Source organism: Tachyglossus aculeatus, chromosome Y4 (genome assembly GCF_015852505.1).
Source record: "Tachyglossus aculeatus isolate mTacAcu1 chromosome Y4, mTacAcu1.pri, whole genome shotgun sequence".
In the NCBI taxonomy this organism is placed as follows: domain Eukaryota; kingdom Metazoa; phylum Chordata; class Mammalia; order Monotremata; family Tachyglossidae; genus Tachyglossus; species Tachyglossus aculeatus.
This window is the reverse complement of record NC_052096.1, coordinates 2292843-2320814: the sequence shown is the minus strand read 5'-3', so window position 1 is coordinate 2320814 and position 27972 is coordinate 2292843. Positions and strand designations below refer to the sequence as shown.

Here is a 27972-nt window from a genome sequence, read left to right as displayed (position 1 = left end):
ACTCTCACCCGTGGGAAACTCTTGGGTTTATTCCAAGAGGCCTGAATGCCTCTCCGGGCGGGCAGGAGAAAAACAGAGCGGGGAATACCTTAGGTTTGGTGGGGAGGGGGGAGCTGGGGCTGAGCCGGACCCCCTGGGACAGGCGGTTGGGGGGCGGGGAGGGGCACGGGGTCAGCCGATGCAGGGTGGGAAGGGCAGGTCGGGGATGCGGTTGAAATGGCCGCCAAAGAAGATGATGCCGGTGCCCAGGCTGAAGAGCAGCAGGGCCGCCCAGAAGCAGAGGTTGTCTATGGCCTTGCCCACCTGGACCCACTCGGCCATCTCCTAGGGAAGAGGCAGACCAGAACACAGCACGGGGCTGTCACACACCCACACCTTCCCGCCCCTCTGTCCTGGCCTTTCTTGTCAATCAATCAATCAATCATATTGATTGAGCGCTTACTGTGTGCAGAGCACTGGACTAAGCGCTTGAGAAGTCCAAGCTGGCAACATAGAGAGACAGTCCCTACCCAAGAGTGGGCTCACAGTCTAGAAAGGGGAGACAGAGAACAAAACCAAACACATTAACCCGTTCCCCCCACCCCCACACACATATTACCTGGCCGACACACTGCCCTCCATCAGTTTGAAACCTTCTGGGCACGGGGTACAGTGCTTAGTAAGCAAGCGCTTAGTACAGTGCTTTGCACACAGTAAGCACTCAATAAATAGGATTGAATAAATGAATACAGGGGTCAGGGGATGGGAGCCAGGGGAGACACTGGATAATAATAATAATAATAATGATGGCATCTATTAAGTGCTTACTATGTGCAAGGCACTGTTCTAAGCGCTGGGGGAGATACAAGGTGATCAGGTTGTCCCACGGGGGGGCTCACAGTCTTCATGCCCATTTTACAGATGAGGGAACTGAGGCCCAGAGAAGTTAAGTGACTTGCCCAAAGTCACACAATAATCCCACTATAGTGGGATTATTACTATTACAATTACTACTATTATAGTGGATCCCACTATAATAGTAAGTTAAGCACTTACTATGTGCCAAGCTCTAAGTACTGGGGGAGATACAAGTTAATCGGGTTGGACACAGTCCCTGTCCCACTTGGGGCTCACAGTCTTAATCCCCATGTTATAGATGAGGTAACTGAGGCCCAGAGAAGTGAAGTGACTTTCCCAAAGTCACCCAGCTGACAACTGGAGGAGCCGGGATTTGAACCCGTGACCCCTGACTCCAAAGCCCGGGCTCTTTCCACTGAGCCACGCTGCTTAGGCAGGAGGAGATGTGAGAGGGGTGAAAGATCAACGCACGGTGCTTGGCGCGGAGTAAGATGACCTCAGAATTCCCATCTGTAAAATGGGGACTAAGACTGTGAGCCCGCTGTGGGACAACCTGATCACCTTGTAACCTCCCGGGCGCTCTGCACATAGTAAGCGCTTAACAAATACAATCATTATTGTTATTATTACCAAACTAGGGGGAGGCCCAAGGTTCACTCCCGGGGTGGGGGGGCTGCTGGGACTGTCTCTTGCCCCTTCCCCAGACCCCACCTTACCTCCCCGCACTCCTCCTGCTCCCTCGTGCTCCGGGCGATGGAGTTGATGGCGTCCACGCAGTAGCGGAGTTCGGGGGCGGCCGCCGCCAGGCTCAGGCCCAGCGTGCCGGGAGAGGCGTCTGCGGGGGTGGGAGGGTTGGGGAGCTGTTGGTGCCCCCCAATGCCACCCCCCAGGAGCCCCCGGCCCACCTGCGGCCCGGTGGTGTCGGTGACGCTGGGCCTGGAAGAGCAGCTCGCTCCTTGGGGTGCGCAGGATGAGGTCCTCGGCGCGGGCCTGCAGGCTCAGTGATGATCCACGGCGTGGGGGGCCCAGCGCGGGGGGCTCCGGGGGCCCGGGGACGCCCACCAGTCTGGGCAGCAACTCCAGCAAAACCTGGCGGGAAGAAGGCGCGGGGACGGACCGGAGGGTCAATCAATCAATCGTATTTATTGAGCGCTTACTGGGTGCAGGGCACTGGACTAAGCGCTTGGGAAGTCCAAGTTGGCAACACAGAGAGACAGTCCCTACCCAAGAGTGGGCTCACAGTCTAGAAGGGGGAGACAGAGAACAAAACCAAACATATTAACAAAATAAAATAAGTAGAATAGATATCAATCAATCAATCGTATTTTTTGAGCTCTTACTGTGTGCAGAGCACTGGACTAAGCGCTTGAGAAGTCCAAGTTGGCAACATAGAGAGACAGTCCCTACCCAAGAGTGGGCTCACAGTCTAGAAAGGGGAGACAGAGAACAAAACCAAACATATTAACAAAATAAAATAAATAGAATAGATATGTACAAGTAAAACAAATAAATAAATAGAGTAATAAATATGTACATACATATATACCGGTGCTGTGGGGAAGGGAAGGAGGTAAGACGGGGGGATGGAGAGGGGGACGAGGGGGACTATATTTAAGCTCACTCCACAATCAATCAATCGTATTTATTGAGCGCTTACTGTGTGCAGAGCACTGTACTAAGCGCTTGAGAAGTCCAAGTTGGCAACATGTAGAGAGACAGTCCCTACCCAACAGCGGGCTTACAGTCTAAAAGAGGGGAGACGGAGAACAAAACCAAACATACTAACAAAATAAAATACATAGAATAGATATGTACAAGTAAAATAAATAGAGTGATAAATATGTACATACATATATACAGGTGCTGTGGGGAAGGGAAGGAGGTAAGATGGGGGGGGGCAGATGGAGAGGGGGACAAGGGGGACTATATTTAAGCTCATTCCACAATCAATCAGTCGTATTTATTGAGCGCTTACTGTGTGCAGAGCACTGGACTAAGCACTTGGGAAGTCCGAGTTGGCAACATAGACAGTCCCTACCCAACAGCGGGCTCACAGTCTAGAAGGGGGAGACGGAGAACAAAACCAAACATACTAACAAAATAAAATACATAGAATAGATATGTACAAGTAAAATAAATATGTGCAAACATATATACATCTATACAGGTGCTGTGGGGAAGGGAAGGAGGTAAGACGGGGGGCGGATGGAGAGGGGGACTATATTTAAGCTCACTCCACAAGACATGAATACAGACTTTAAAACGGGACATCCCTATAGTCCTAAACAAAATAGATGCGTAAGAACACAAACAAAAAATAAAGCAGCTAAAGCAAATCTTTCTCCCCTGCTCCGGCCCCCCCCCCAGGGACCCCGGCCTCACGCGTCGCAGCCTTGGGGACATGGTGTGAGTGGCGGGCGTCCGCAGGGACACGTTGAGCACCACCACGCAGTTCATGACGATCAGGGTCGCCACCACCATGACGAAGAGGAGGTACCTGTTGGGGTTGAGGGGTGGGGGGAGAGATGACGTCACGATCCCGGCCCCCCACCCAACTCCTCGACGCCCGTGGCACCGGGGAGGCCTTCATTCCTTCCACCCTATTTAAGGGGCGCTCACTTCATCCCCATTTTGCCATCTTACCTCCTTCCCTTCCCCACAGCACCTGTGTATATGTTTGTACACATTTATTACTCTATTTATTTATTTATTTTACTTGTACCTATCTATTCTATTTATTTTATTTTGTTAGTATGTTTGGTTTTGTTCTCTGTCTCCCCCTTTTAGACTGGGAGCCCAATGTTGGGTAGGGACTGTCTCTACATGTTGCCAATTTGTACTTCCCAAGCGCTTAGTACAGTGCTCTGCACATAGTAAGCGCTCAATAAATATGATTGATTGATTGATTGACGAGGGAACTGAGGCCCAGTGAAGTGACTTGCCCAGAGTCACACAGCGGACAAGTGGCGGAGCCGGGATTTGAACCCATCATCATCATCATCAATCGTATTTATTGAGCGCTTACTGTGTGCAGAGCACTGTACTAAGCGCTTGGGAAGTACAAGTTACAAGTACAAGAACCCATGACCTCTGACTCCAAAGCCTGGGCTCTTTCCACTGACCCATGCTGCTTCTCTGCCCTCTCCTCCTGCCCGGTAAAAGTATTTCTCTTCCCTTATTAACCCCCTGCCCATCACTCTCGTCAGCTGTCAGTTGTTCTAGACTGTGAGCCCACTGTTGGGTAGGGACTGTCTCTATATGTTGCCAACGTGTACTTCCCAAGCGCTTAGCACAGTGCTCTGCACACAGTAAGCGCTCAATAAATACGATTGATTGATTGATGATGATGTTGGCATTTGTTCATTCACTCAATCGTATTTATTGAGTGCTTACTGTGTGCAGAGCACTGTACTAAGCGCTTGGGAGGTACAAGTTGGCAACATATAGAGATGGTCCCTACCCAACAGTGGGCTCACAGCTGTTAAGCTTTTACTATGTGCCAAACTGCTCTAAGCACTGGGAGGGATACAAGGTAATCATGGGTTCTAATCGCGGCTCCAGCCCTTTCAGCTGTGTGACTTTGGGCAAATCACTTAATCAATCAATCAATCAATCAATTGTATTTATTGAGCACTTACTATGTGCAGAGCACTGTACTAAGCGCTTGGGAAGTACAAATTGGCAACATATAGAGACAGTCCCTACCCAACAGTGGGCTCACAGTCTAAAAGACTTCTAAAAGTCTAAAAGACTTAACTTCTCTGGGCCTCAGTTACCTCATCTGGAAAATGGGGATGAAGACTGAGCCCCCCATGGGACAATTTGATCACATTGTATCCTCCCCAGCACTTAGAACAGTGCTTTGCACAGAGTAAGCGCTTAACAAATGCTCTCATTATTATTATTATCAAGTTGTCCCACGTGGGGCTCACAGTCTTCATCCCCATTTTCCAGATAAGGGAACTGAGGCACAGATAAGTGCCTTGCCCAAAGTCACACAGCTGACAAGTGGCAGAGCCGGGATTAGAACCCATGACCTCTGACTCCCAAGCCCGGGCTCTTTCCTCTGAGCCACGCTGTGCGCAGAGCACTGGACTAAGCGCTTGGGAAGTACAAGTCGGCAACAGATAGAGACGGTCCCTACCCGACAACGGGTTCACAGGCTAGAAGGGGAGAGAGACAACAAAACAGAACAAGTTAGACGGGTGTCAATAAAACGGGCAGGGACGTCACCAGGCCTCCCGCCAGGACGGCCTCCCCGGCTCCCAGATGGCCGGTTTGGGCCTCACGTGATGCGGGGATGGAGCCAAAAATAAGAATAATAATTTATTTTATTTGGTTAATATGTTTTGTTTTGTTGTCTGTCTCCCCCTTCTAGACTCTGAGCCCGCTGTCGGGTAGGGACCGCCTCTCTATGTTGCCGACTTGGACTTCCCAAGCGCTTAGTCCGGTGCTCTGCACACAGTAAGCGCTCAATAAATACGACTGATTGATTGATTGGTACTTGCTAAGCACTGACTACGTGCCAGGTACTGGACTAAACGCTGGGGTCGATGCAAGGTAAGCAGGTTGGACACAGTCCCTGTCACATGGGGCTCACCGTCTTAATCCCCATTTTATTCGGCCAGTCGTATTTACTGAGCGCTTACTGGGTGCGGGGCACTGTACTGAGCAGTTGGTTTTACAGCTGAGAGAAGTGAAGTGACTTGTCCAAGGTCACCCAGCAGAGCAGTGGCGGGGCCTGGATCAGAATGTGGGTCCTTCTGACTCTCAAGCCCGGGACCACGCTGCTTTTCTGATCGATCAATCAATCAATCGTATTTATTGAGCGCTTCCTGTGTGCAGAGCACTGTACTAAGCGCTTGGGAAGTCCAAGTTGGCAACATAGAGAGACAGTCCCTACCCAAGGTGGTACCCCCACCCCCTCGCCACACACAGACACCCTCCCACCCCACTCCCTCACCGGCCCAGCAGAGGCACGGCCAGCGACGTCTCGGGGATCTTCTGGGCGATGAGGAAGAGGAAGACGGTCTGGGCCAGGAGCACGGAGATGGACAAGGTGCACTTCTGACCTCCCGCTAGGCCCGGCGGCCAGGTGACCCCCCAAGGGGGGGGATGATGGAGAAAGGACAGTGAGGCTCCCTTCCCCGGGTTGCCCGGGCCCCCCAGCTCCGCCCCGGGCCCCAGCTGTTACCCTGAGCAGGTAGGAAGTAGGCCAGGAGCACCAGGCCGGAGATGAGGACGCAGGGCACGATGATGTTGATGACGTAGAACAGCGGTTTCCGCCGGATCAGGAGCGAGTAGACCACGTCGGTGTCCCCGGGGGTGTCGGGGGGCAGGTGGGTGTGATGGCGGAGCACCCCAGAGCAGAATTCGATGGCCCACTCCCCGTTCTCTGCGGCCCCGGAGGAAGCGGGACAGAGGGACGAGATGCGGTCGCCCGGGCCCCGCTCCTCGGAGCCGAGGGGCAGTTACCACCTAGGGTCCCATCCTCATCAATCGCATTTATTGAGCGCTTACTGTGTGCAGAGCACTGGACTAAGCGCTTGGGAAGTACAAACTGGCAACATACAGAGACAGTCCCTACCCAACAGTGGGCTCACAGTCTAAAAGATAAAACCTAACATGATCATTTTGGAACGGAGTGAAATCTACTGCAAAAAACCCCTCCACCCCACACTATGTCACTGTTTTTCCCAAATTTGATCATAAAGCGTTGCTCTGATGTTAGTAATCAGAAAAGCCTTTCACTTACCTGAAAACAAATTTTAAAAGATCAAACGTTAAGTGGGGCGCTGCGTGTAGTTTATAAAAAAAATATTAACAGCTAATTTTAAAAATGCAAAGGGAATGGCTTTAAGTTCCTAAAAGTTCTCAAACTACACAACCTATTTCACGGATAGAAAGGGATAAGAACAAAACAAGGATATAAATCAATATTGCCAGTCATATTTCATATTAAATCAAACATCACCATCATCAATCGTATTTATTGAGCGCTTACTGTGTGCAGAGCACTGTACTAAGCGCTTGGGAAGTACAAATTGAGTACAAATTGAGGACCCATCACAGACCTCCTGGGGCAGGACAAGGGGACCCTACCATAATGCAGTAAGCAAGCAATCAATCAATGGTATTTACTGAGCGCATCCTAGCACTATACTAGATGCTGGGGTATTCAATTTATTCTGACGGTTTTGACACCTGTCCACCTGTTTTGTTTTGTTGTCTGTCTTCCCCTTCTAGACCGTGAGCCCATTATTGGGTAGGGACCGTCTCTATACGTTGCCAACTTGTACTTCCCAAGCGCTTAGTACAGTGCTCTGCACATAGTAAGCGCGCAATAAATACGATTGAATGAATGAGAGGACGATAGAAGAGTTAGTAGACACGTTCCCTGCCTACACAAGTTTACGGGCTAGTGGGGGAGACAGATTAATATTCCTTCATTCATTCAATCGTATTTTTTGAGCGCTTACTGTGTACAAAGCATTCATCCATTCAGTCGTATTTATTGAGCGCTTACTGTGTGCAAAGCGCTGTACTGAGCGCCCGGGAGAGTACCCTCTAACAATTTTGCAGTAATGAACCAGGAGGACCCCTCGCCGCCTCTGTCACTGGGGTGAGAGGGGTCGGGCTGGGAATTCATTCATTCATTCAATCGTATTTATTGAGCGCTTACTGTGTGCAGAGCACTGTACTAAGCGCTTGGGAAGTACAAGTTGGCGACATATAGAGACGGCCCCTACCCAACAACGGGCTCACAGTCTAGAAGGGGGAGACGGACAACAAAACAAAACATGGGGACAGGTGTCAGGTCGTCAGAATAAATGGAATTAAAGCTAAATGCACATCATTAACAAAATAAATAGAATAGTAAATATGTACAAGTAAAATAGAGTAAATGGATGAGTAATGAGTAAAGTAAATGTGTAGGGAATGAGGCAGGGGGGCGGCATTCATTCATTCAATCGTATTTATTGAGCGCTTACTGTGTGCAGAGCACTGTACTAAGCGCTTGGGAAGTATAAATTGGCAACATATAGATACGGTCCCTACCCAACAGCGGGCTCACAGTCTAGAAGGGGGAGACAGACAACAAAACATTAACAAAATAAAATAAGTAGAATAAATATGTACAAGTAAAATAAATAGATGAGAAGCAGCGTGGCTCAGTGGCAAGAGCACGGGCTTTGGAGTCAGAGGTCAAGGGTTCAAATCCCGGCTCTGCCAATTTGTCAGCTGTGTGACTTTGGGCAAGTCACTTCAATCAATCAAATTTACTGAGCGCTTACTATGTGCAGAGCACTGTACTAAGCGCTTGGGAAGTACAAATTGGCAACATAACTTCACTTCTCCGGGCCTCAGTGACCTCATCTGTGAAATGGGGATGAAGACTGTGAGCCCCCCGTGGGACAACCTGATCACCTTGTAACCTCCCCAGCGTTTAGACAGTGCTTTGCACATAGTAAGCGCTTAATAAATGCCATTATTATTATTATTATTATACATATATACAGGTGCTGTGGGGAGGGGAAAGGAGGTATGACCCACCTGTGTAGGCTTCCGTGTCTATTTCAATCTTCTCGATGAACCGGCCCGTGTCCGCGTCGGTGGCGAATTGCAGCGCCACCTCCTGGGCGCTGTAGGTCTGCGATCTGCCGGACACCAGAGGGGAGGCCACGCCCCCCACAAGTGTAGGCCACGCCCCTCCGCCCCCTGATTCGTCCTTTTCAGACCCGGCCCCGCCCCTTATTGGCTCCGGCCCCGTCCGCCCCCTGCCCCGCCCCCTCTGCACACGGCCCGCATGCGGAGACCACGCCCCCTACTGGAAGACGAGGGAGCAGTTCTGCCAGTCGAAGGGGAAGAAGGTCACTTGGATGGCGCAGACGCTGCGGTAGATGGCGGGGGGCAGCCAGCTCACGTACCCGCCCTCCAGCACCAGCACGTTGGCATCGTATGCCACCCCGAACTGCCCATCGATGCTGTGGACACACACACACACACACACACACACTGGGACACGGTCCCGCAGCCCCGACTCTCATCCCGCGCTTCAAAGCCCTACCCCAGTCCTGTCCCCTCTCACCCTCTGCCTGCTCCTGTCTCAGTCAATCATCATCATCATCATCATCAATCGTATTTATTGAGCGCTTACTGTGTGCAGAGCACTGGACTAAGCGCTTGGGAAGTCCAAGTTGGCAACATATAGAGACAGTCCCTACCCAACAGTGGGCTCACAGGCTAGAAGGGGGAGACAGAGAACAAAACCAAACATACTAACAAAATAAAATAAATAGAATAGATATGTACAAGTAAAATAAATAGAGTAATAAATCAATCCATCAATCGTATTTATTGAGCGCTTACTGTGTGCAGAGCACTGGACTAAGCGCTCGGGAAGTACAAGTTGGCAACATATAGAGACGGTCCCTACCCAACAGTGGGCTCACAGGCTAATAGGGGGAAGACAGAACAAAACCAAACATACTAACAAAATAAAATAAATAGAATAGATATGTACAAGTAAAATAAATAAATAAATAGAGGAATCAATCAATCAATCAATCGTATTTATTGAGCGCTTACTGTGTGCAGAGCACTGGACTAAGCGCTTGGGAAGTACAAGTTGGCAACATATAGAGACGGTCCCTACCCAACAGTGGGCTCACAGGCTAGAAGGGGGAGACAGAGAACAAAACCAAACATACTAACGAGTTAAAATAAATAGAATAGATATATCTCCCCCTTCTAGCCTGTGAGCCCACTGTTGGGTAGGAGCCGTCTCTATATGCTGCCGACTTGGACTTCCCAAGGGCTTAGTACAGTGCTCTGCACACAGTAAGCGCTCAATAAATACGATTGATTGATTGACTACGGAGCCCACCTCCTCCAGGAGGCCTTCCCAGACTGAGCCCCCTTTTTCCTTTCCCTCTCCTCCCCCTCCCCATCCCCCCGCCTTACCTCCTTCCCCTCCCCACAGCACCTATATATAGATGTTTGTACAGATTTATTACTCTGTTTATTTTACTTGTACATATTTACTATTCTATTTATTTTATTTTGGTGTCTGTCTTCCCCCCTCTAGACTGTAAGCCCGCTGTTGGGTAGGGACCATCCCTATATGTTGCCAACTTGTACTTCCCAAGTGCTTAGTACAGTGCTCTGCACACAGTAAGCGCTCACTAAATACGACTGAATGAATGAATGCTTTGCACGTGGTAAGTGCTTAAGAAATGCTATCATTATTATTATTCATTAAATAAATACGATTGAATGAATGAATGCTTTGCACATAGTAAGCACTTAAGAAATGCTATCATTATTATTATTATTCATTAAATAAATATGACTGAATGAATGAATGAATGCTTAATAATGCATTATTATTATTCATTCATTCAATCATATTTAGTGAGTGCTTACTGTGTACAGAACACTGCACTAAGCGCTTGGGAAGTACAAGTTGGCAACATCTAGAGACGGCCCCTACCCAACTGCGGGCCCACAGTCTAGAAGGGGGAGACAGACAACAAAACAAAACATATTAACAAAATAAAACAAATAGAATAGTACATTCATTCATTCAATCAATCGTATTTATTGAGCGTTTACTGTGTGCGGAGCACTGTACTAAGCGCTTGGGAAGTACAAGTTGGCAACATCTAGAGACGGCCCCTACCCAACAGCGGGCTCACAGTCTAGAAGGGGGAGACAGACAACAAAACAAAACATATTAACGAAATAAAATTAATAGAAGTACATTCATTCATTCATTCAATCGTATTTACAGAGCGCTTACTCTGTGCAGAGCACTGTACTAAGCGCTTGCAACATATAGAGACGGTCCCTACCCAACAGCGGGCTCACAGTCTAGAAGGGGGAGACAGACAATGAAACAAAACATATAAACCAAATAAAATAAATAGAATAAATATGTACAAGTAAAATAAATAGAGTAATAAGTATGTACAAATATATATACAGCTGCTGTGGGGAAGGGAAGGAGGTAAGGCGGGAGGGATGGGGAGGGGGAATAGACTGTGAGCCCACTGTTGGGTAGGGACTGTCTCTATATGTTGCCAACTTGTACTTCCCAAGCGCTTAATACAGTGCTTTGCACACAGTAAGTGCTCAATAAATACGACTGATTGATTGATTGAATAGGGGGGAGAGGAAAGAGGGGGCTCAGTCTGGGAAGGCCTTATTAGCAGCGTGGCTCAGTGGAAAGAGCCCGGGCTTTGGAGTCAGAGGTCATGGGTTTGAATCCCGGCTCCGCCACTTGTCACCTTGGGCAAGCCACTTAACTTCTCTGCGCCTCAGTTCCCTCGTCTGTAAAATGGGGCTGAAGACTGTGAGCCCCACGTGGGACAACCTGATCACCTTGTATCCCCCCGGCGCTTCGAACAGTGCTTTGCACATAGGAAGCGGTTAATAAATGCCATTATTATTATTATTCTTATCCCTTCCCCGGCCCCCTCCCCGTCTCATCCATTCACCCAGTCGTATTCACGGGGCGCTTACTGCGTGCAGAGCACTGTACTGAGCGCTTGGGAGAGGACACTATAAAAACAAACACACATTTCTACCGCAGGCCCAGCTCCTTGCCCCCTCCCTCTGTCCCCTCTGTCTCCCCCGCTCCCTCCCACCTTCCTCCACCCCCCTCCTCCCTCTTACTTGTTCTCCAGGACGATCTCCGGCAGCCAAACTTTCTCTGCGGGCACCCTTAGGGTCTCGATGCCCCCGTAGTCGTCCTTGCTGTAGTTGAGCCTGTAATCCTGCCAGTCCTGCCCGCGCCCACCGCGCCCATCACAGCCGCCCCAGCCTCGCCCCCCAACGGGGCGGCCCACACCCCGGCGCTTACAACGTATATCAATCATCAATCGTATTTATTGAGCGCTTACTATGTGCAGGGCACTGCGTATATGTCGCCGACTTGTACTTCCCAAGCGCTTAGTACAGCGCTCTGCACCCGGTAAGCGCTCAATAAATACGACTGATTGATTGCAACGGTGCTGCACACCCCGCACACGAATAAATCATTAAAAGCATCCTTAAAAGAAAGCAGCGTGGCTCGGTGGAAGGAGCCCGGGCTTTGGAGTCGGGGGTCGGGGGTTCGAATCCCGACTCCGCCACTTGTCTGCTGAGTGACTTAACTTCTCTGAGCCTCAGTTACCTCATCTGTAAAATGGGGATTAAGATTGTGAGCCCCACGTGGGACAACCTGATCACTTTGTATCCCCCCAAGCGCTTAGAACAGTGTAAGCACATAGTAACATAGTAACATAGTAACAGTGTAAGCACATAGTAAGCGCTTAACAAATGCCAACATTATTATTATTATTATTATTATTATCCTTCCTCCTCCTCCGAGCCCCCTCCTCCTTCTTCAGCGAGTAAGAGCCGCCCTTCCCCTTCCCCCCAGCCTCTTCCTCCTCCTCCTCCTCCTCACCAGTCCGATCCACACGTTGGTGGTGAGGGTCTCCTCCTTCTCGTTCTGGGGGGCGACGGAGCGTTGTGGAGTCAGAGATGGGGAAGACTTTTAGCCTGTGGGCCCACTGTTGGGTAGGGCCTGCCTCTCTATGTTGCAAGCGCTTAGTACAGTGCTCTGCACACGGTAAGCGCTCAATAAATACGATTGAATGACTGAATGAATGTCCTATTCCATTTATTTTATTTTGTTAATATGATTTGTTTTGTTGTCCGTCTCCCCCTTCTAGACTGTGAGCCCGCTGTTGGGTAGGGACCGTCTCTCTATGTTGCCAACTTGGACTTCCCAAGCGCTTAGTCCAGTTCTCCGCACACAGTAAGTGCTCACTAAATACGATTGAATGAGTGAATAATAATAATAATAGCATTTCTTAAGCGCTTACTATGTGCAAAGCATTCATTCATTCATTCATTCATTCAATCGTATTTATTTAATGAATAATAATAATGATAGCATTTCTTAAGCGCTTACTATGTGCAAAGCATTCATTCATTCAATCGTACTTATTTAATGAATAATAACGATAGCATTTCTTAAGCTATTTCTTAAGATATGATCGCATATCTAGATGTTGCCAACTTGGACTTCCCAAGCGCTTAGTCCAGTGCTCCGCACACAGTAAGTGCTCACTAAATACGATTGAATGAGTGAATAATAATGATAGCATTTCTTAAGCGCTTACTATGTGCAAAGCATTCATTCATTCATTCAATCGTATTTATTTAATGAATAATAATAATGATAGCATTTCTTAAGCGCTTACTATGTGCAAAGCATTCATTCATTCAATCGTACTTATTTAATGAATAATAACGATAGCATTTCTTAAGCTATTTCTTAAGATATGATAGCATATCTAGATGTTGCCAACTTGGACTTCCCAAGCGCTTAGTCCAGTGCTCTGCACACAGTAAGTGCTCACTAAATACGATTGAATGAGTGAATAATAGTGATAGCATTTCTTAAGCGCTTACTATGTGCAAAGCATTCATTCATTCATTCAATCGTATTTATTTAATGACTAATAATAATGATAGCATTTCTTACGCACTTACTATGTGCAAAGCATTCATTCATTCAATCGTATTTATTTATTGAATAATAATGATAGCATTTCTTAAGCTATTTCTTAAGATATGATAGCATATCTAGATGTTGCCAACTTGGACTTCCCAAGCGCTTAGTCCAGTGCTCCGCACACAGTGAGCGCTCAATAAATACGGTTGGTTGATTTTAGACTTTGAGCCCACTGTTGGGTAGGGACTGTCTCTCTATGTTGCCAATTTGTACTTCCCGAGCGCTTAGTCCAGTGCTCTGCACATAGTAAGCGCTCCATAAATACGATTGATGCTGATTGATGGATTGATTGACTGAAGGGGGTCGAGGGTCAGGGGTGGGGGGGCTTGGGGGTCCCTCACCAGGGAGATGAGGTTGGTCAAGGTGACCTTGATGCTGACGGTCACCGTCTCCCCCGGGGTCCGGACGGGCCTCTGGCCGCTGTCGTAGTCGGAGAACAGGGCGTTGTAGAGGCGCAGCTCCTCGTTCCCTCGGACCTCGACGAGGCCGGGCCCTAATCTGAACGCGGGGAGCGCTTGGCAAATAATAAATAATGATAATCATCATCATCATCAATCGTATTTATTGAGCGCTTACTATGTGCAGAGCACTGGACTGAGCGCTTGGGAAGTACAAATTGGCAACATAGAGAGACAGTCCCTACCCAACAGTGGGCTCACAGTCTAAAAGGGGGGAGACAGAGAACAAAACCAAACATACTAACAAAATAAAATAAATAGAATAGGTATGGACAAGTAAAATAAATAAATAGAGTAATAAATATGTACAAACATATATACATATATACAGGTGCTGTGGGGAAGGGAAGGAGGTAAGTTGGGGGGATGGAGAGGGGGATGAGGGGGAGAGGAAGGAAGGAAGGGTATAATAATAATGGTATTTGTTAAGCGCTTACTACGGGAGGAGAGGCCCTGGGCAAGTCATTTCACTCCCCCCTGTCTCCATGTTCTGTTTTGGACCTCCCAAGCACTTAGTACAGTGCTCTGCACACAGTAAGCGCTCAATAAATACGATTGATTGATTGATGACCCATACTGAGCCCCCTCCTTCCTCTCCTTCCCCTCCCCACAGCACCTGTATATATGTTCGTACGTATTTATTACTCTATTTATTTTACTTCTACATATCTATTCTATTTCTTCTATTTTGTTAGTATGTTTGGTTTTGTTCTCTGTCTCCCCCTTTTAGACTGTGAGCCCACTGTTTTGTAGGGACTGTCTCTATGTGTTGCCAACTTGTACTTCCCAAGCGCTTAGTACAGTGCTCTGCACACAGTAAGCGCTCAATAAACACGACTGATTGATTGATTGAAAAGGGGGGCTCGGTCTGGGAAGGCCTCTTGGAGGAGGTGAGCTCTCAGTAGGGCTTTAAAGGGAGGAAAGTACAGTGCCTGGCACATAGTGAGAGTTTAGCCCACTCTAGGGTAGGGACCGTCTCTATATGTTGCCAACTTGTACTTCCCAAGCGCTTAGTACAGTGCTCTGCACACAGTAAGCGCTCAATCAATACGATTGATTGATTGATTAACACCATAAAAACGAAGCAAACGAAATAAATACCATGGACTGATTGCTTGATTGACTGCTCCCTTCAACTCTCCCCACCTTCCCCTGCCTCTCACTGCGCCCCCCCAAATCCCCTCCCAATCTGTCTCCCCACCTTCCCGTTCTCTGACCCGAGCTCCCCCGTGTGTTTGTGTGTTTGTGTGTGTGTTTGTGTGTGTGTGCCCCTCTGCTCCGCGCCACGCAACCCCCTACCCCAGAGCCCCCAGCAGATCAGAGCCCAGATCGCCGTTGTCCCCATGTCGCCTGGCCCGGGTCCTCTGGGCCTCTAAATCCGGACACGGGTTTGGGGGCTGGGGTGGGGGCTTGTTCCAGCCCGGGGTGGGCCAGGGGAGGGAGGAAGGGAGGAGGGTGACAGTTCCTGCCGTGGAGATTAGTCTGTCACCCGATCTCCCCGTCCCTCGACAGCTGTGAGGGCCGCCCCCCGTCCCCTCCAGCTGACCCCTGTCTCCTGTCACCGTTCATTCATTCATTCATTCAATCGTATTTATGGAGCGCTTACTGTGTGCAGAGCACCGGACTAAGCGCTTGGGAAGTCCAAGTTGGCAACGTCTAGAGACGGCCCCTACCCAACAGTGGGCTCGCAGTCTAGAAGGGGGAGACAGAGAACAAAACATATTAACAAAATGAATAGAATAAATAGGTACAAATAAAATCAATAAATAAGCAGAGCACTGGACAAAGCGCTTGGGAAGTCCAAGTTGGCGACATACGGAGACGGCCCCTACCCAACAGTGGGCTCACAGTCTAGAAGGGGGAGACAGAGAACAAAACATATTAACAAAATGAATAGAATAAATAGGTACAAATAAAATCAATAAATAAGCAGAGCACTGGACTAAGCGCTTGGGAAGTCCAAGTTGGCAACATCTAGAGACGGCCCCTACCCAACAGTGGGCTCGCAGTCTAGAAGGGGGAGACAGAGAACAAAACAAAACATATTAACAAAATGAATAGAATAAATAGGTACAAATAAAATAAATAAATAAGCAGAGCACTGGACTAAGCGCTTGGGAAGTCCAAGCTGGCGACATATAGAGACGGCCCCTACCCAACAGTGGGCTCACAGTCTAGAATCAATCAATCAATCGTATTTATTGAGCGCTTACTGTGTGCAGAGCACTGTACTAAGCGCTTGGGAAGTACAGAAGGGGGAGTCAGAGAACAAAAAAAACGTATTAAAATGAATAGAATAAATATGTACAAATAAAATCAATAATAAGCAGAGCACTGGACTAAGAGCTTGGGAAGTCCAAGTTGACAACATCTAGAGACGGCCCCTACCCAACAATGGGCTCGCAGTCTAGAAGGGGGAGACAGAGAACAAAACAAAACATATTAACAAAATGAATAGAATGAATATGTACAAATAAAATCAATAAATAAGCAGAGCACTGGACTAAGCGCTTGGGAAGTCCAAGTTGGCAACATATAGAGACGGCCCCTACCCAACAGTGGGCTCGCAGTCTAGAAGGGGGAGACAGAGAACAAAACATGTTAACAAAATGAATAGAATAAATATGTACAAATAAAATCAATCAATCAATCTGCCCCTCCTGCACGAAGGAAATCTCAGCACCCTGGACACCCTACAAAAAACCCAGGCCGCCCCAGCACATGGTAAGCACCTGAAGACTGTGAGCCCCCCGTGGGACATCCTGATCACCTTGTAACCTCCCCAGAGCTTAGAACAGTGCTTTGCACATGGTAAGCGCTTAATAAATGCTATCATTATTATTATTAAATACCATTAAAAAATAAATGAAGTCAATATTTCTCTTAACGCGGTTCTAGCTTATAGCCTGGTCCCTGCTCTCTGCTGCCGCCTGGTGTCCAGGTGTGTAATAAGACGAGGACCGCGTCGTTTCTGCCTCTCTGCTGCCGCCTTGTGGCCATGGATGTGTATGAGGAGTCGGTCATTCATTCATTCATTCAATCGTATTTTTTTGAGCGCTGACTGTGTGCGAAGCGCGGGCCTAAGCGCGTGGGAGAGTCAGTGGAACGATAAACAGACATTTTCCCTTTCCACAACGAGCTTATTGTCAATAAGTCTCCCCCTTTTAGACTGTGAGCCCACTGTTGGGTAGGGACCGTCTCTATATGTTGCCAATTTGTACTTCCCAAGCACTTAGTACAGTGCTCTGCACACAGTAAGCGCTCAATAAATACGATTGATGATGATGATGATGATGATGATGAGTCAGCCAGCCAGCCGCAGTTATTGGCTTCCGGAGAAGCCGGCGTGGCTCAGTGGAAAGAGCCCAGGCTTTGGAGTCAGAGGTCAATTAATCAATCAATCAATCGTATTGATTGAGCGCTTACTGTGTGCAGAGCACTGTACTAAGCGCTTGGGAAGTACAAGTTGGCAACATAGAGAGACAGTCCCTACCCAAAAGGTCATGGGTTCAAATCCCAGCTCCGCCACTTGTCGGCTATGTGACTTTGGGCAAGTCACGTCACTTCTCTGGGCCTCAGTTCCTTCATCTGGAAAATGGGGATGGAGACTGTGAGCCCCCCGTGGGACAACCTGATTACCTTGTAACCTCCCTAGCGCTTAGAACAGTGCTTTCCACATAGTAAGCGCTTATTCATTCATTCAATCGTATTTATTGAACACTTACTGTGTGCAGAACACTGTACTAAGCGCTTGGGAAGGAAGTACAAGTTGGCAACATAGAGAGATGGTCCCTACCCAACGGCGGGCTCACCCCTCAACCCCCTGCCCACCGCCAAACTGCCTGCTTCCCCTCCGCACAACCCCGTCTGCAATTGGGTCCCATTACGTGATCTTACCTCAGCGCTTAGCGCAGTGCTTGATGCCTAATAAACACTTTAACAAATCCCCCAACAACCATACTGAATAAATGCTATAAAAAATTAAGTGCTTACTATGTGCAGAGCACTGTACGAGGCACTCCAGAGAGTACAATGCTTGGCACACAGTAAGCGCTTAACAAATACCAACATCATTATTATTATTACAACATGATAATAAAAGACACATTCCCTGCCCACATTCACTGTACACTCTAGAAGTCTACAAGAGAAGCAGCGTGGCCAGAGGACCTGGGTTCAAATCCCAGCCCTGCCACATGCCTGCTGTGTGACCTTTAAGTGCCTCAGTCACCTCATCCGTAAAATGGGGCTCAAGACCGTGAGCCCCATTGTGGGACAAGGACTGTGTCCAAACTGATTACCTTGTATCTACTCCTGTGCTTAGAACAGTGCTTGGCCCATAGTAAGCCCTGAACGGCGAGCTCCATTGTGGGCAGGAAATGTGTCTGTTTGTTCATTCAATCGTATTTATTGAGCGCTTTCTGTGTGCAGAGCACTGTACTAAGCGCTTGTTTGTTGTTCTGTTGTCCTCTCCCAAGCGCTTAGTACAGTCCTTTGCGCACAGTATGTGCTCAACTGAGTGAATTGAATGAATGAAATACCACAATTAATATTAGCAGCAGCGTGGCTCAGTGGAAAGAGCTCGGGCTTTGGAGTCAGAGGTCATAGGTTCCAATCCCGGCTCCACCAATTTGTCAGCTGTGTGACTTTGGGCAAGTCACTTCACTTTTCTGGGCCTCAGTTACCTCATCTGTAAAATGGGGATGAAGACCGTGAGCCCCCCCACCATGGGACAACCTGATCACCTTGTAACCTCCCCAGCTCTTAGTACAGTGCTTTGCACATAGTAAGCGCTTAATAAATGCCATCATTATTGTATTGTATTATTCTAGACTGTGAGCCTGTTGGGTAGGGACCGTCTCTCTACGTTGCCAACTTGTATTCATTCATTCATTCATTTATTTTATTTTGTTAGTATGTTTGGTTTTGTTCTCTGTCTCCCCCTTTTAGACTGTGAGCCCACTGTTGGGTAGGGACTGTCTCTATATGTTGCCAATTTGTACTTCCCAAGCGCTTAGTACAGTGCTCTGCACATAGTAAGCGCTCAATAAATACGATTGATGATGATGATGCTGATGATTCATTCAATCGTATTTTTGAGCGCTTACAGCGTGCAGAGCACTGTACTAAGCGCTTGGGAAGTACAAGTTGGCAACATACTTCCCAAGCGCTTACTTAGTCCAGGGCTCTGCACGCAGTAAGCGCTCAATAAATACGGTTGAATGAATGAATGATTATTAAGACGAGCCTAGCGTCATCTCTGCTGCCCTCTTGCGGCTAAGTCTGTAATACGGCGGACAATAGGCGGGGTCAGGAGTCGCCGTCGGGGATCTGCCAAAATCGGCAGAATTCCCAACCCGTGCCTCCCGCTGCCCTCCCGCTCTCGGCCCCGGTGGGTGGTCGCCCTCAATCAATCAATCAATCGTATTTATTGAGCGCTTACTGTGTGCAGAGCACTGTACTGAGCGCTTGGGAAGTCCAAGTTGGCAACATATAGAGACAGTCCCTACCCAACAGCGGGCTCACAGTCTAGAAGGGGGAGACAAAGAACAAAACCAAACATACTAACAAAATAAAATAAATAGAATAGATATGCACAAGTAAAATAGAGTAATAAATATGTACAAGCATATATACAGGTGCTGTGGGGAAGGGAAGGAGGTAAGATGGGGGGATGGAGAGGGGGACGAGGGGGAGAGGAAGGAAGGGGCTCAGTGTGGGAAGGCCTCCTGGAGGAGGCGAGCTCTCAGTAGGGCCCAGAAGGGAGGAAGAGAGCTAGCTTGGCGGATGGGCAGAGGGAGGGCATTCCAGGCCCGGGGGAGGACGTGGGCCGGGGGTCGACGGCGGGACAGGTGAGAACGAGGCCCGGTGAGGAGTTTAGCGGCAGAGGGGCGGAGGGTGCGGGCTGGGCTGGAGAAGGAGAGAAGGGAGGTGAGGTAGGAGGGGGAGAGGTGATGGACAGCCTTGAAGCCCAGGGTGAGGAGTTTCTGCCTGATGCGCAGATTGATTGGTAGCCACTGGAGATTTTTGAGGAGGGGAGTAACAGGCCCGGAGCGTTTCTGGACAAAGACAATCCGGGCAGCCGCGTGAAGTATGGATTGAAGTGGGGAGAGACACGAGGATGGGAGATGAGAGAGAAGGCTGATGCAGTAGTCCAGACGGGATACGATGAGAGCTTGAACGAGCAGGGTTAGCGGTTGGGATGGAGAGGAAAGGGCGGATCTTTGCAATGTTGCGGAGCTGAGACCGGCAGGTTTTGGTGACGGCTTGGATGTGAGGGGTGAATGAGAGAGCGGAGTCGAGGATGACAGACGGGAAGGATGGTTCCGGGTCCCTTTCCCGGTTCGGTCCGGGGCTCCGGGGCCAAGCGTCTCTTCGACGGGCAGCAGCGGCGGCGGCGGCGGCGGCGGGCAGCGGGGACCCTCGACGGCATCGTTTCCGCCCCTCCGCTGCCCCCTTGTGGTCGTGGGTGTAATAAGGCCGACGAGACCAGCGTCCATCTCATCCCTCCGCTGCCCTCTAGTGGGCGTGAATGGAATAAAAGAGGGACTAGCAGCGGGGTTTCTTTCCTCTTTTTTATGGCAATCAATCAGTCAATCAAGCGTATTTATTGAGCGCTTACTGTGTGCACAGCACTGTACTAAGCGCTTGGGAAGTACAAGCTGGCAACATTTAGAGACAGTCCCTACCCAACAGTGGGCTCACAGTCTGTTAATGATGATGATGGCATTTGTTAAGCGCTTACTATTGCAAAGCACTGTTCTAAGCGCTGGGGAGGTGGCTACCAATCAACCTACGCATCAGGCAAAAACTCCTCACCCTCGGCTTTAAGGCTGTCCATCACCTCGCCCCCTCCTACCTCACCTCCCTTCTGTCCTTCTCCAGCCCAGCCCACACCCTCCACTCCTCAGCCGCTAATCTCACTGGGCCTTGTTCTCACCTGTCCCGCCGTCGACCCCCGGCCCACGTCCTCCCCCTGGCCTGGAATGCCCTCCCTCCGCACATCTGCCAAACTAGCTCTCTTCCTCCCTTCAAAGCCCTACTGAGAGCTCACCTCCTCCAGGAGGCCTTCCCACACTGAGCCCCCTCCTTCCTCTCCCCATCCCTCCGCCTTACCTCCTTCCCCTCCCCACAGCACCTGTATAGATGTTTGTACAGATTTATTACTCTATTTATTTTACTTGTACATATTTACTATTCTATTTATTTTATTTTGTTGTCTGTCTCCCCCCTCTAGACTGTGAGCTCGCTGTTGGGTAGAGACCGTCTCTATATGTTGCCGACTTGGACTTCCCAAGCGCTTAGTACAGTGCTCTGCACACAGTAAGCTCTCAATAAATACGACTGAATGAATGAATGAGTACAAGGTGATCAGGTTGTCCCACGGTGGGGGCTCACAGTCAATCCCTATTTTCACAGATGAGGTAACAGGCACAGAGAAGTTAAGTGACTTGCCCAAAGTCACACAGCTGGCAAGTGGCGGAGCCGGAATTTGGATCCATGATGTCTGACTCCAAACTCCGGGCTCTTTCCACTGAGCCACGCTGCTTCTCCTATGTACCAGGTACTGTACTCAGCGCTGGTAGATCATTCATTCAATCCACTCGATTGTATTTATTGAGCGCTTACTGGCTGCAGCACGCTGTACTAAGCGCTAGGGAGAGGATACTACAACAATAAACAGATATAGTCCCCGCCCAGCATTCCTTTACCCAGATCTAAAGGGAAATTGGCAAATCTCTGACCCCAGGAATCCACTCAATCAATCAATCAATCAATCGTATTTATTGAGCGCTTACTGTGTGCAGAGCTAGTCTAGTCTTTGGTTCTAGAGTGAAGTGAAATGAGGGGCCCTGGAAAAGAGGAGGGGAACAGGGTGAGGAGGAGAAGGGAACAGGGTGAGGAGGAGAAGGGAATGGGGATCTTGTGTGAGCCCCTCGTGGGGTGGGGAATGTGTCCAACCCGAATTGCTTATATCCACCCCAGCGCTTTGTACAGTGCCTGGCACATAGTAAGCCCTTAATACCAGAGTTATTAATATTATTACTAGGAGAGGCCTGCCAGATAGTTGAGCGACCAATCAATAGCATCTATTGTGCGTGGAGTCCTGTACAGGGAAGCAGCGTAGCTCAGTGGAAAGAGGACGGGCTTTGGAGTCAGAGGTCACGGGTTCAAATCCCGGCTCCGCCACTTGTCAGCTGGGTGACTTTGGGCAAGTCACTTCACTTCTCTGTGCCTCAGTTCCCTTATCTGTAAAATGGGGATGAAGACTGTGAGCCCCCCGTGGGGCAACCTGATCACCTTGTAACCTCCCCAGCACTTAGAACAGTGCTTTGCACATAGTAAGCACTTAATAAATGCTATTATTATTATTATTATTATTATTATTATTATTACTAAGCACCTGGGAGAACACAATGCAGGTGGTAGACACGGTCCCTGCCCTAGAGAGGCTTAGAGACCCTACAGTAGGGGAAGCCACTGAGTATAAGGAGAGGCACAACAGGGCTGTAAATGTGTGAATAAGTAATAATAATTATGCTATTTAAGCGTTTACTATGTGCCAGGCACTGTACTAAGTGCTGGAATGCTTAGGGTAGGGCTAAGGATGTAGGAGATGCAGTAGGGAAGGAAAATAGGGTGGGAAGATGGGAGGTGAGCCATGGAAGGCTTCCTGGAGGAGATGTGATTTCAGTAGGTCCTTGGAAAAGGGGAGAGTGGTGGTCTGTCAGATAATAATAATAATTGTGGTATTTGTTAAGCACTTACTATATGCAGCGTGGCTTAGTGGCAAGAGCCTGGGCTTGGGAGTCAGAGGATGTGGGTTCTAATCCCGGCTCAGCCACTTGTATGCTGTGTGACTGTGGGCAAGTCATTTAACTTCTCTGTGCCTCAGTTACCTCATCTACAAAATGGGGATTAAAAATTTGAGCCCCACATGGAACAACTTGATTCCCCCAGTATGTACCCCAGTGCTTAGAATAGTGCTTGGCTTATAGTAAGCGCTTAACAAATACCATCATTATTATTATTACTAAGTGCTCGGGTGGATACAAGTAAACCAGGTTGGGCACAGCCCCTGCCCCTTGTGGGGCTCACTGTCTCAATCTCCATCTCATAACTGAGGTCCAGAGAAGAGAAGTGGCTTGCCCCAGGTCACAGGGCACACAAGTGGAGGAAGCAGGATCAGAACCCAGCTCCCCTGAAACCTGGGCCCCGGCTCTTTCCACTAGGCAATCCGGCCACGCTGCCTCAGGAGACCCTTTGGTCACTAACTGGGTGAACTAAGGAAACCCAGGGCCCGTGCCCACTCCCTTGGATTGGCACCCTTTATTCCTCACGCCACACCACAAGCCAGTCAATTGTATTTATTGAGCACTTACTGTGTGCAGAGCACTGTATTAAGCGCTTGGGAGAGGACACTATAACCATATAACAGAGGATGTTATATGAGGCCTTCCCAGACTGAGCCCCTTCCTTCCTCTCCATCCCCCCATCTTACCTCCTTCCCTTCCCCACAGCACCTGTATATATGTATACATGTTTGTACATATTTTTTTACTCTATTTATTTATTTATTTTATTTGTACATATCTATTCATTTTATTTTGTTAGTATGTTTGGTTTTGTTCTCTGTCTCCCCCCTTTTAGACTGTGAGCCCACTGTTGGGTAGGGACTATCTCTATATGTTGCCAACTTGTACTTCCCGAGGGCTTAGTACAGTGCTCTGCACACAGTAAGCGCTCAATAAATACGATTGATTGATTGATTGATTGATATAACAGACACATTCCCTGCCCACAACGAGCTTCCAGTCCAGAGCACTTTTGTCCAAATCCATTATATATTGATATCTGTTTCGCCGTCCAGACTGGGAGCTTGTTGTGGGGCAGGGAACACATCAACTCTGCGATATTGTCCGCTCCCCAGCGTTAAGTCTAGTGCTCTGCCCCAGTAAAAACTTTGGCACCCTACGGCCTGCAGTAAGTGAACCCTCCTCCCACCATTATCCTACCCCTCCTACAATAGACGGGATTGCCCTGGTCAGTGGTGGGAAGAGGAAAGCTAGTGGGGCTGGTCCTGCCCCCACCCCCTCCCAACCGAGTTGGCTCCCGCAAGGCCCCTTCCCCTCGTCGTCCTCTCCGGGATTAGGAGAAGCGGGTGGGAGAGGAGATAAGGACCCGGCCTTCCGACCACGCTCCAGTCGCTTAGGGGCTCGGGACCTCTATCTGCCCGGCAGCTTCGCCCACTGGCTTCCTGCCTCTGCCCCGGCCCCCACCGGGGCCTGGGTGCTTGGCAGAGAGACGGCCAGAGCGGGGAGAAGCTACCAGGCTGCTGACACGGTGGGAACCGGTGAGTTGGGGTTGGGGGCCGGGACTGGAGGGGCAGGACGCCTGGGATCCCTGGGGAGAATGAGAGCGGGAGGGAGATGGGTCCGGGTCGGCAGGGTGCCTGGAATAATATAATAATAATAATTGCGGTATTTGTTAAGTGCTTACTATGTGCCAAGCCTCGTTCCTTAGCACCGGGGTAGAGACAAGGTCATCAGATCAGGTCTCTGTCCCACATGAGGCTCACGGGCTTGATCCCCATTTTGCAGATGAGGGAACTGAGGCCCAGAGAGGTGAAGTGAGCCTGAGGGAAGGGAACCCCTCTCCGTCAGCCCCCGGGCTCCATGCCGCCCCATCTCCTCCTGCTCCTTCTGCTGCTGCTGCCCCTGCCCACGAGGCCCCAGGGATCCATGGCCTCTTGCCTCAGCGAGATGAACCGTTTCCATGACAAGCTGGAGACCAACTGCCGGGGCCTGGGGCTCCGGGCCGTGCCCCCTGGCCTGCCCGCGGACACGGGCATCCTCGGCTTGGCGGAAAACCAGCTGGCCCGGGTCTCCACCGCCAGCCTCGCCCACTTGCAGCAGCTCACCCACCTCGACCTCTCCGGGAACAGCCTCCACACCCTGGATGCCAAGTACCCGCTGCCCGGCCTCCTGGAGCTCAACCTGGCCAACAACTCCCTGGAGGCCCTGCCCGCTCTGAGCGGTTTCCCCAACCTCGTCGTCCTCGACCTCTCCTCCAATTCCCTGGAGACCCTGGCCGAGGGGGCGTTGGCCGGCCTCCGCAACCTGGAGCGCCTGTACCTGGGGGCCAACAGGCTGCAGGACCTTCCGGAGGGCCTATTCCAGCCCACGCCCAAGCTCAAGACGCTCGACCTCGCCCACAACCAGCTGGAGGCTCTTCCCGGTCTCCTCCTGGAGCCCCTGGACAGCCTGGAGGACCTCATGCTGCAGAACAATCGGCTCCGGTACCTGCTCTCCGGCTTCTTCGCCAGTCAGATCCTCCTGCCTTACGTCTTCCTCCACGACAACCCCTGGCACTGCGACTGCGGCATCTCCTACCTGGCCCGCTGGCTGCGGGACAACGAGAGGAACGTCTACCAGAAGGAGGAAGGGACCTTGGGCAAGGAGTCGCTCACGCCCAACGTGGAGAGCGTGCTGTGCGCCACCGGGGAACAGGTGCCCAAGGGGACGCCCGTCTACAAGTTCAAGGCCCACTGCCCGGTCGGGGGCGATGCGGACTACGATTCAGAATACGGGGACGAATACGAGGACCCGACCACGGTCTCGTTGGCACCTACGGTCGTGTTGCTCACCACAGAAAATGCCGGGGCCTCGACAATCACGGAAGCCACCACGGTACCGGCCAAGGCCCCGATAACTACGGGATCCGGTGTGGTCCTGATAAGCCTGAAGAGTGCCGGGGTCCTCGCAACCACGGAAGCCGCCCTGTTGACCACGCAAGTCACTCTGGTCTCAACAGCCACGGAATCCACCACGGAACCCAGCGTGGCCCCAACAACCACGGAAGCCGACGCCACTACCATCGACATCACCACCCTCGCCCCTGACACCACCCTCGCCACCACCATCACCACCATCCTAGAGGCTACCACCGTGGTCTCTGCCACCATGGCGCCCACCCCTTCCCCAATTTCCCAACCACTTACAACGCCCTCGTCCATTATGAAAGCCAGCCCCACGGCTCCATCGACCCCACAACCCACCCCCAAGAGCTCTTCCACCGTGGCACCCATCACTTTTCCGATCACCTCAGAGCCTCCCTCTTCTCCAACCTACCCACAAGTCATAGACCCCTTCTTGGCCCCGGGCACGGCGGAACCCAGTCCGAACCTTACGCTCCCTACCTCTGGCCCGCACCCCCAACTTCAGACCACGTCGCCCCAAGTCTCCTCCCTGAAAGTCACCCCCACACCTCCCACTTCTGCCCCTCTCTCGATGCCTTCTGAGGTCATTTCCTATGGAGTGGCGGCAGCAGAAAGAAAGAGGCAGGGCCCAAGCTCACCCCTTCTGGTGTCGTGCTGCCTCCTCTCCCTGATACTGTACCTCCTGGGGGTGGCATTAATCCTGGGCTCCCTAGTAGCCCTGGCACTGACCATGGCCCGCACCCACCCACCTCCGCTCATAAGCCCACCCTCCACGCCCCACCTGCTGCGGTCCCGGCCACCCAGCGAGTGGGCCCCGTCCCCGCCCACCTTCCAGGCTGGCATCCTCCTGCCCCTGGGCAAGTGGGTGACCGTGCCCCGGGCCTGGCTCCTCCACCTCCTGTCCCCGCTGCCAACCTTCCGGTCCACCCTCTTCCTCTGGTTCCGTGGGGGTGCCTGGGTGGTGCCCCGCCAGGGGGGCAGGAGGCCCTCGGTGCTCAGCGTGGATCGTGGCACGGATCTCCTTGGGGGAGTCAAGATCAAGTATGCCAATCACAGCCTGTGAAGGCCGCACCGACCACCCCAGGCCCACCCTGCTGGTCCACCCCAACCCAATCTCAGGCCAGGGGTGGAAACGGCCCAAGGGCCTGGCCCAAGCGATACCAGAGAAATGGGGTGCCAGGGAGCCCAGGGTCTCGGGGCTGGAATGCCCAACTGCTGAGCCCTGCCTCCTCCCAGAAGCCTCCCTTCCTCCCGGAATCCCCCCCAGACGCCTGGAAGCTCGGGAATTTGGCCAAACTGGTAAACCGAATTTGGTCATCTCCTTCGGCCCCAGATATGAAACTTAGCCTAACCTCTCCGTCCTGTTGTGTCCAGAGGACAGTCCGCCTCTGGAAGAGTTGGAATGGGAATAAAAAAGAACCTGGAAATTCCGCCCCTCTCTTCTAGTCCTGTCCTTTCTAGATTCTCGGCGGCTGGCGTCGCATCGGCTCTGGACCCCGGCGGGGAGGGGGGAGGTCGGAGAGAGTGGGGCTAGACTCTGAGCCCACTGTTGAATAGGGACCATCTCTATATGTTGCCAACTTGTACTTCCCAAGCGCTTAGTACAGTGCTCTGCACACAGTAAGCGCTCAATAAATATGATTGATTGATTGGGGCCTGGTGGGAAATGGGGGGCGGTTTTTGTAAAATGCCCGCTCAACACCCACAGAGCAGGGCACTAAGGGGCATAGCCCAAGCCTGTAGCCTGGGGAACTTGTGGGTAGGGAATGTGTCTGCCTATCATTGTATTGTCCTCTCTCAAGCGCTTAGTACAGTGCTCTGCACACAGTAAGCGCCCAATAAATTCAACTGATTGAATGAATAGGGCAGACTGTCCTTCCCAACCAGGACAAGCCCGCATACGAAATCACTCGGCTGGCCGAGCGCAGGGATTGTGTCTGAGCAGCGTGGCCTCATGGAAGAAGCCTGGGCTTGGGTTCTAATTTCTGCACTGTCACTTCAGACAAGTCGCTTTTCTTCTCTGTGCACCCATTTCTTCATCTGCAAAATGGAGATTCAAAATACCTGCTCTCCCTCACTCTTAGTCTGCAAACTCCGTATGGAACTGGGATTATGTTTAACCCAATTATTTTACACCTGCCCCAGAGCTGGGCACATACTACTAATAATAATGGCATTTATTAAGCGCTTACTATGTGCAAAGCACTGTTCTAAGCGCTGGGGAGGCTACAAGGTGATCAGGTTGTCCCACGGGGGGGATCAGTCTTAATCCCCATTTTACAGATGAGGTAACTGAGGCACAGAGAAGTCAAGTGATTTGCCCAAAGTCACACAGCTGACAATTGGCAGAGCCGGGATTTGAACCTATGACCTCTGACTCCAAAGCCCGT

The 27972-nt window shown here is 50.5% G+C and overlaps 1 protein-coding gene across 1 annotated transcript; it reads right to left on the bottom strand.

Moving 5' to 3' along the window:
* Positions 1-158: 158 nt before the first annotated feature.
* CHRNE (cholinergic receptor nicotinic epsilon subunit) lies at positions 159-27124 on the bottom strand. Its single transcript, XM_038769072.1, has 12 exons — positions 26411-27124; positions 13747-13898; positions 12290-12334; positions 11515-11624; positions 8667-8822; positions 8392-8495; positions 6032-6232; positions 5801-5915; positions 3220-3334; positions 1743-1926; positions 1554-1672; positions 159-324 (listed from the first exon to the last, which is right to left on the bottom strand). Exons 1-12 carry the CDS (start codon positions 26898-26900, stop codon positions 172-174), a joined length of 1944 nt encoding a protein of 647 aa, XP_038625000.1. The 5' UTR covers positions 26901-27124; the 3' UTR covers positions 159-171.
* Between the last annotated feature and the right edge of the window lie 848 nt (positions 27125-27972).

Excerpts from the sequence above, each read along its gene's own strand:
- CHRNE (XM_038769072.1), bottom strand. The coding sequence starts at position 26,900 with ATGACCAAATTCGGTTTACCAGTTTGGCCAAATTCCCGAGCTTCCAGG. Across the intron at positions 13,899-26,410 it reads GGAGGATGCCAGCCTGGAAG|GGCCCGGCCTCGTCGAGGTC; the intron begins GTGGGCGGGGAC and ends CGTTCAGATTAG. Across the intron at positions 3,335-5,800 it reads GCCGTGCCTCTGCTGGGCCG|GTACCTCCTCTTCGTCATGG; the intron begins GTGAGGGAGTGG and ends CAACCCCAACAG.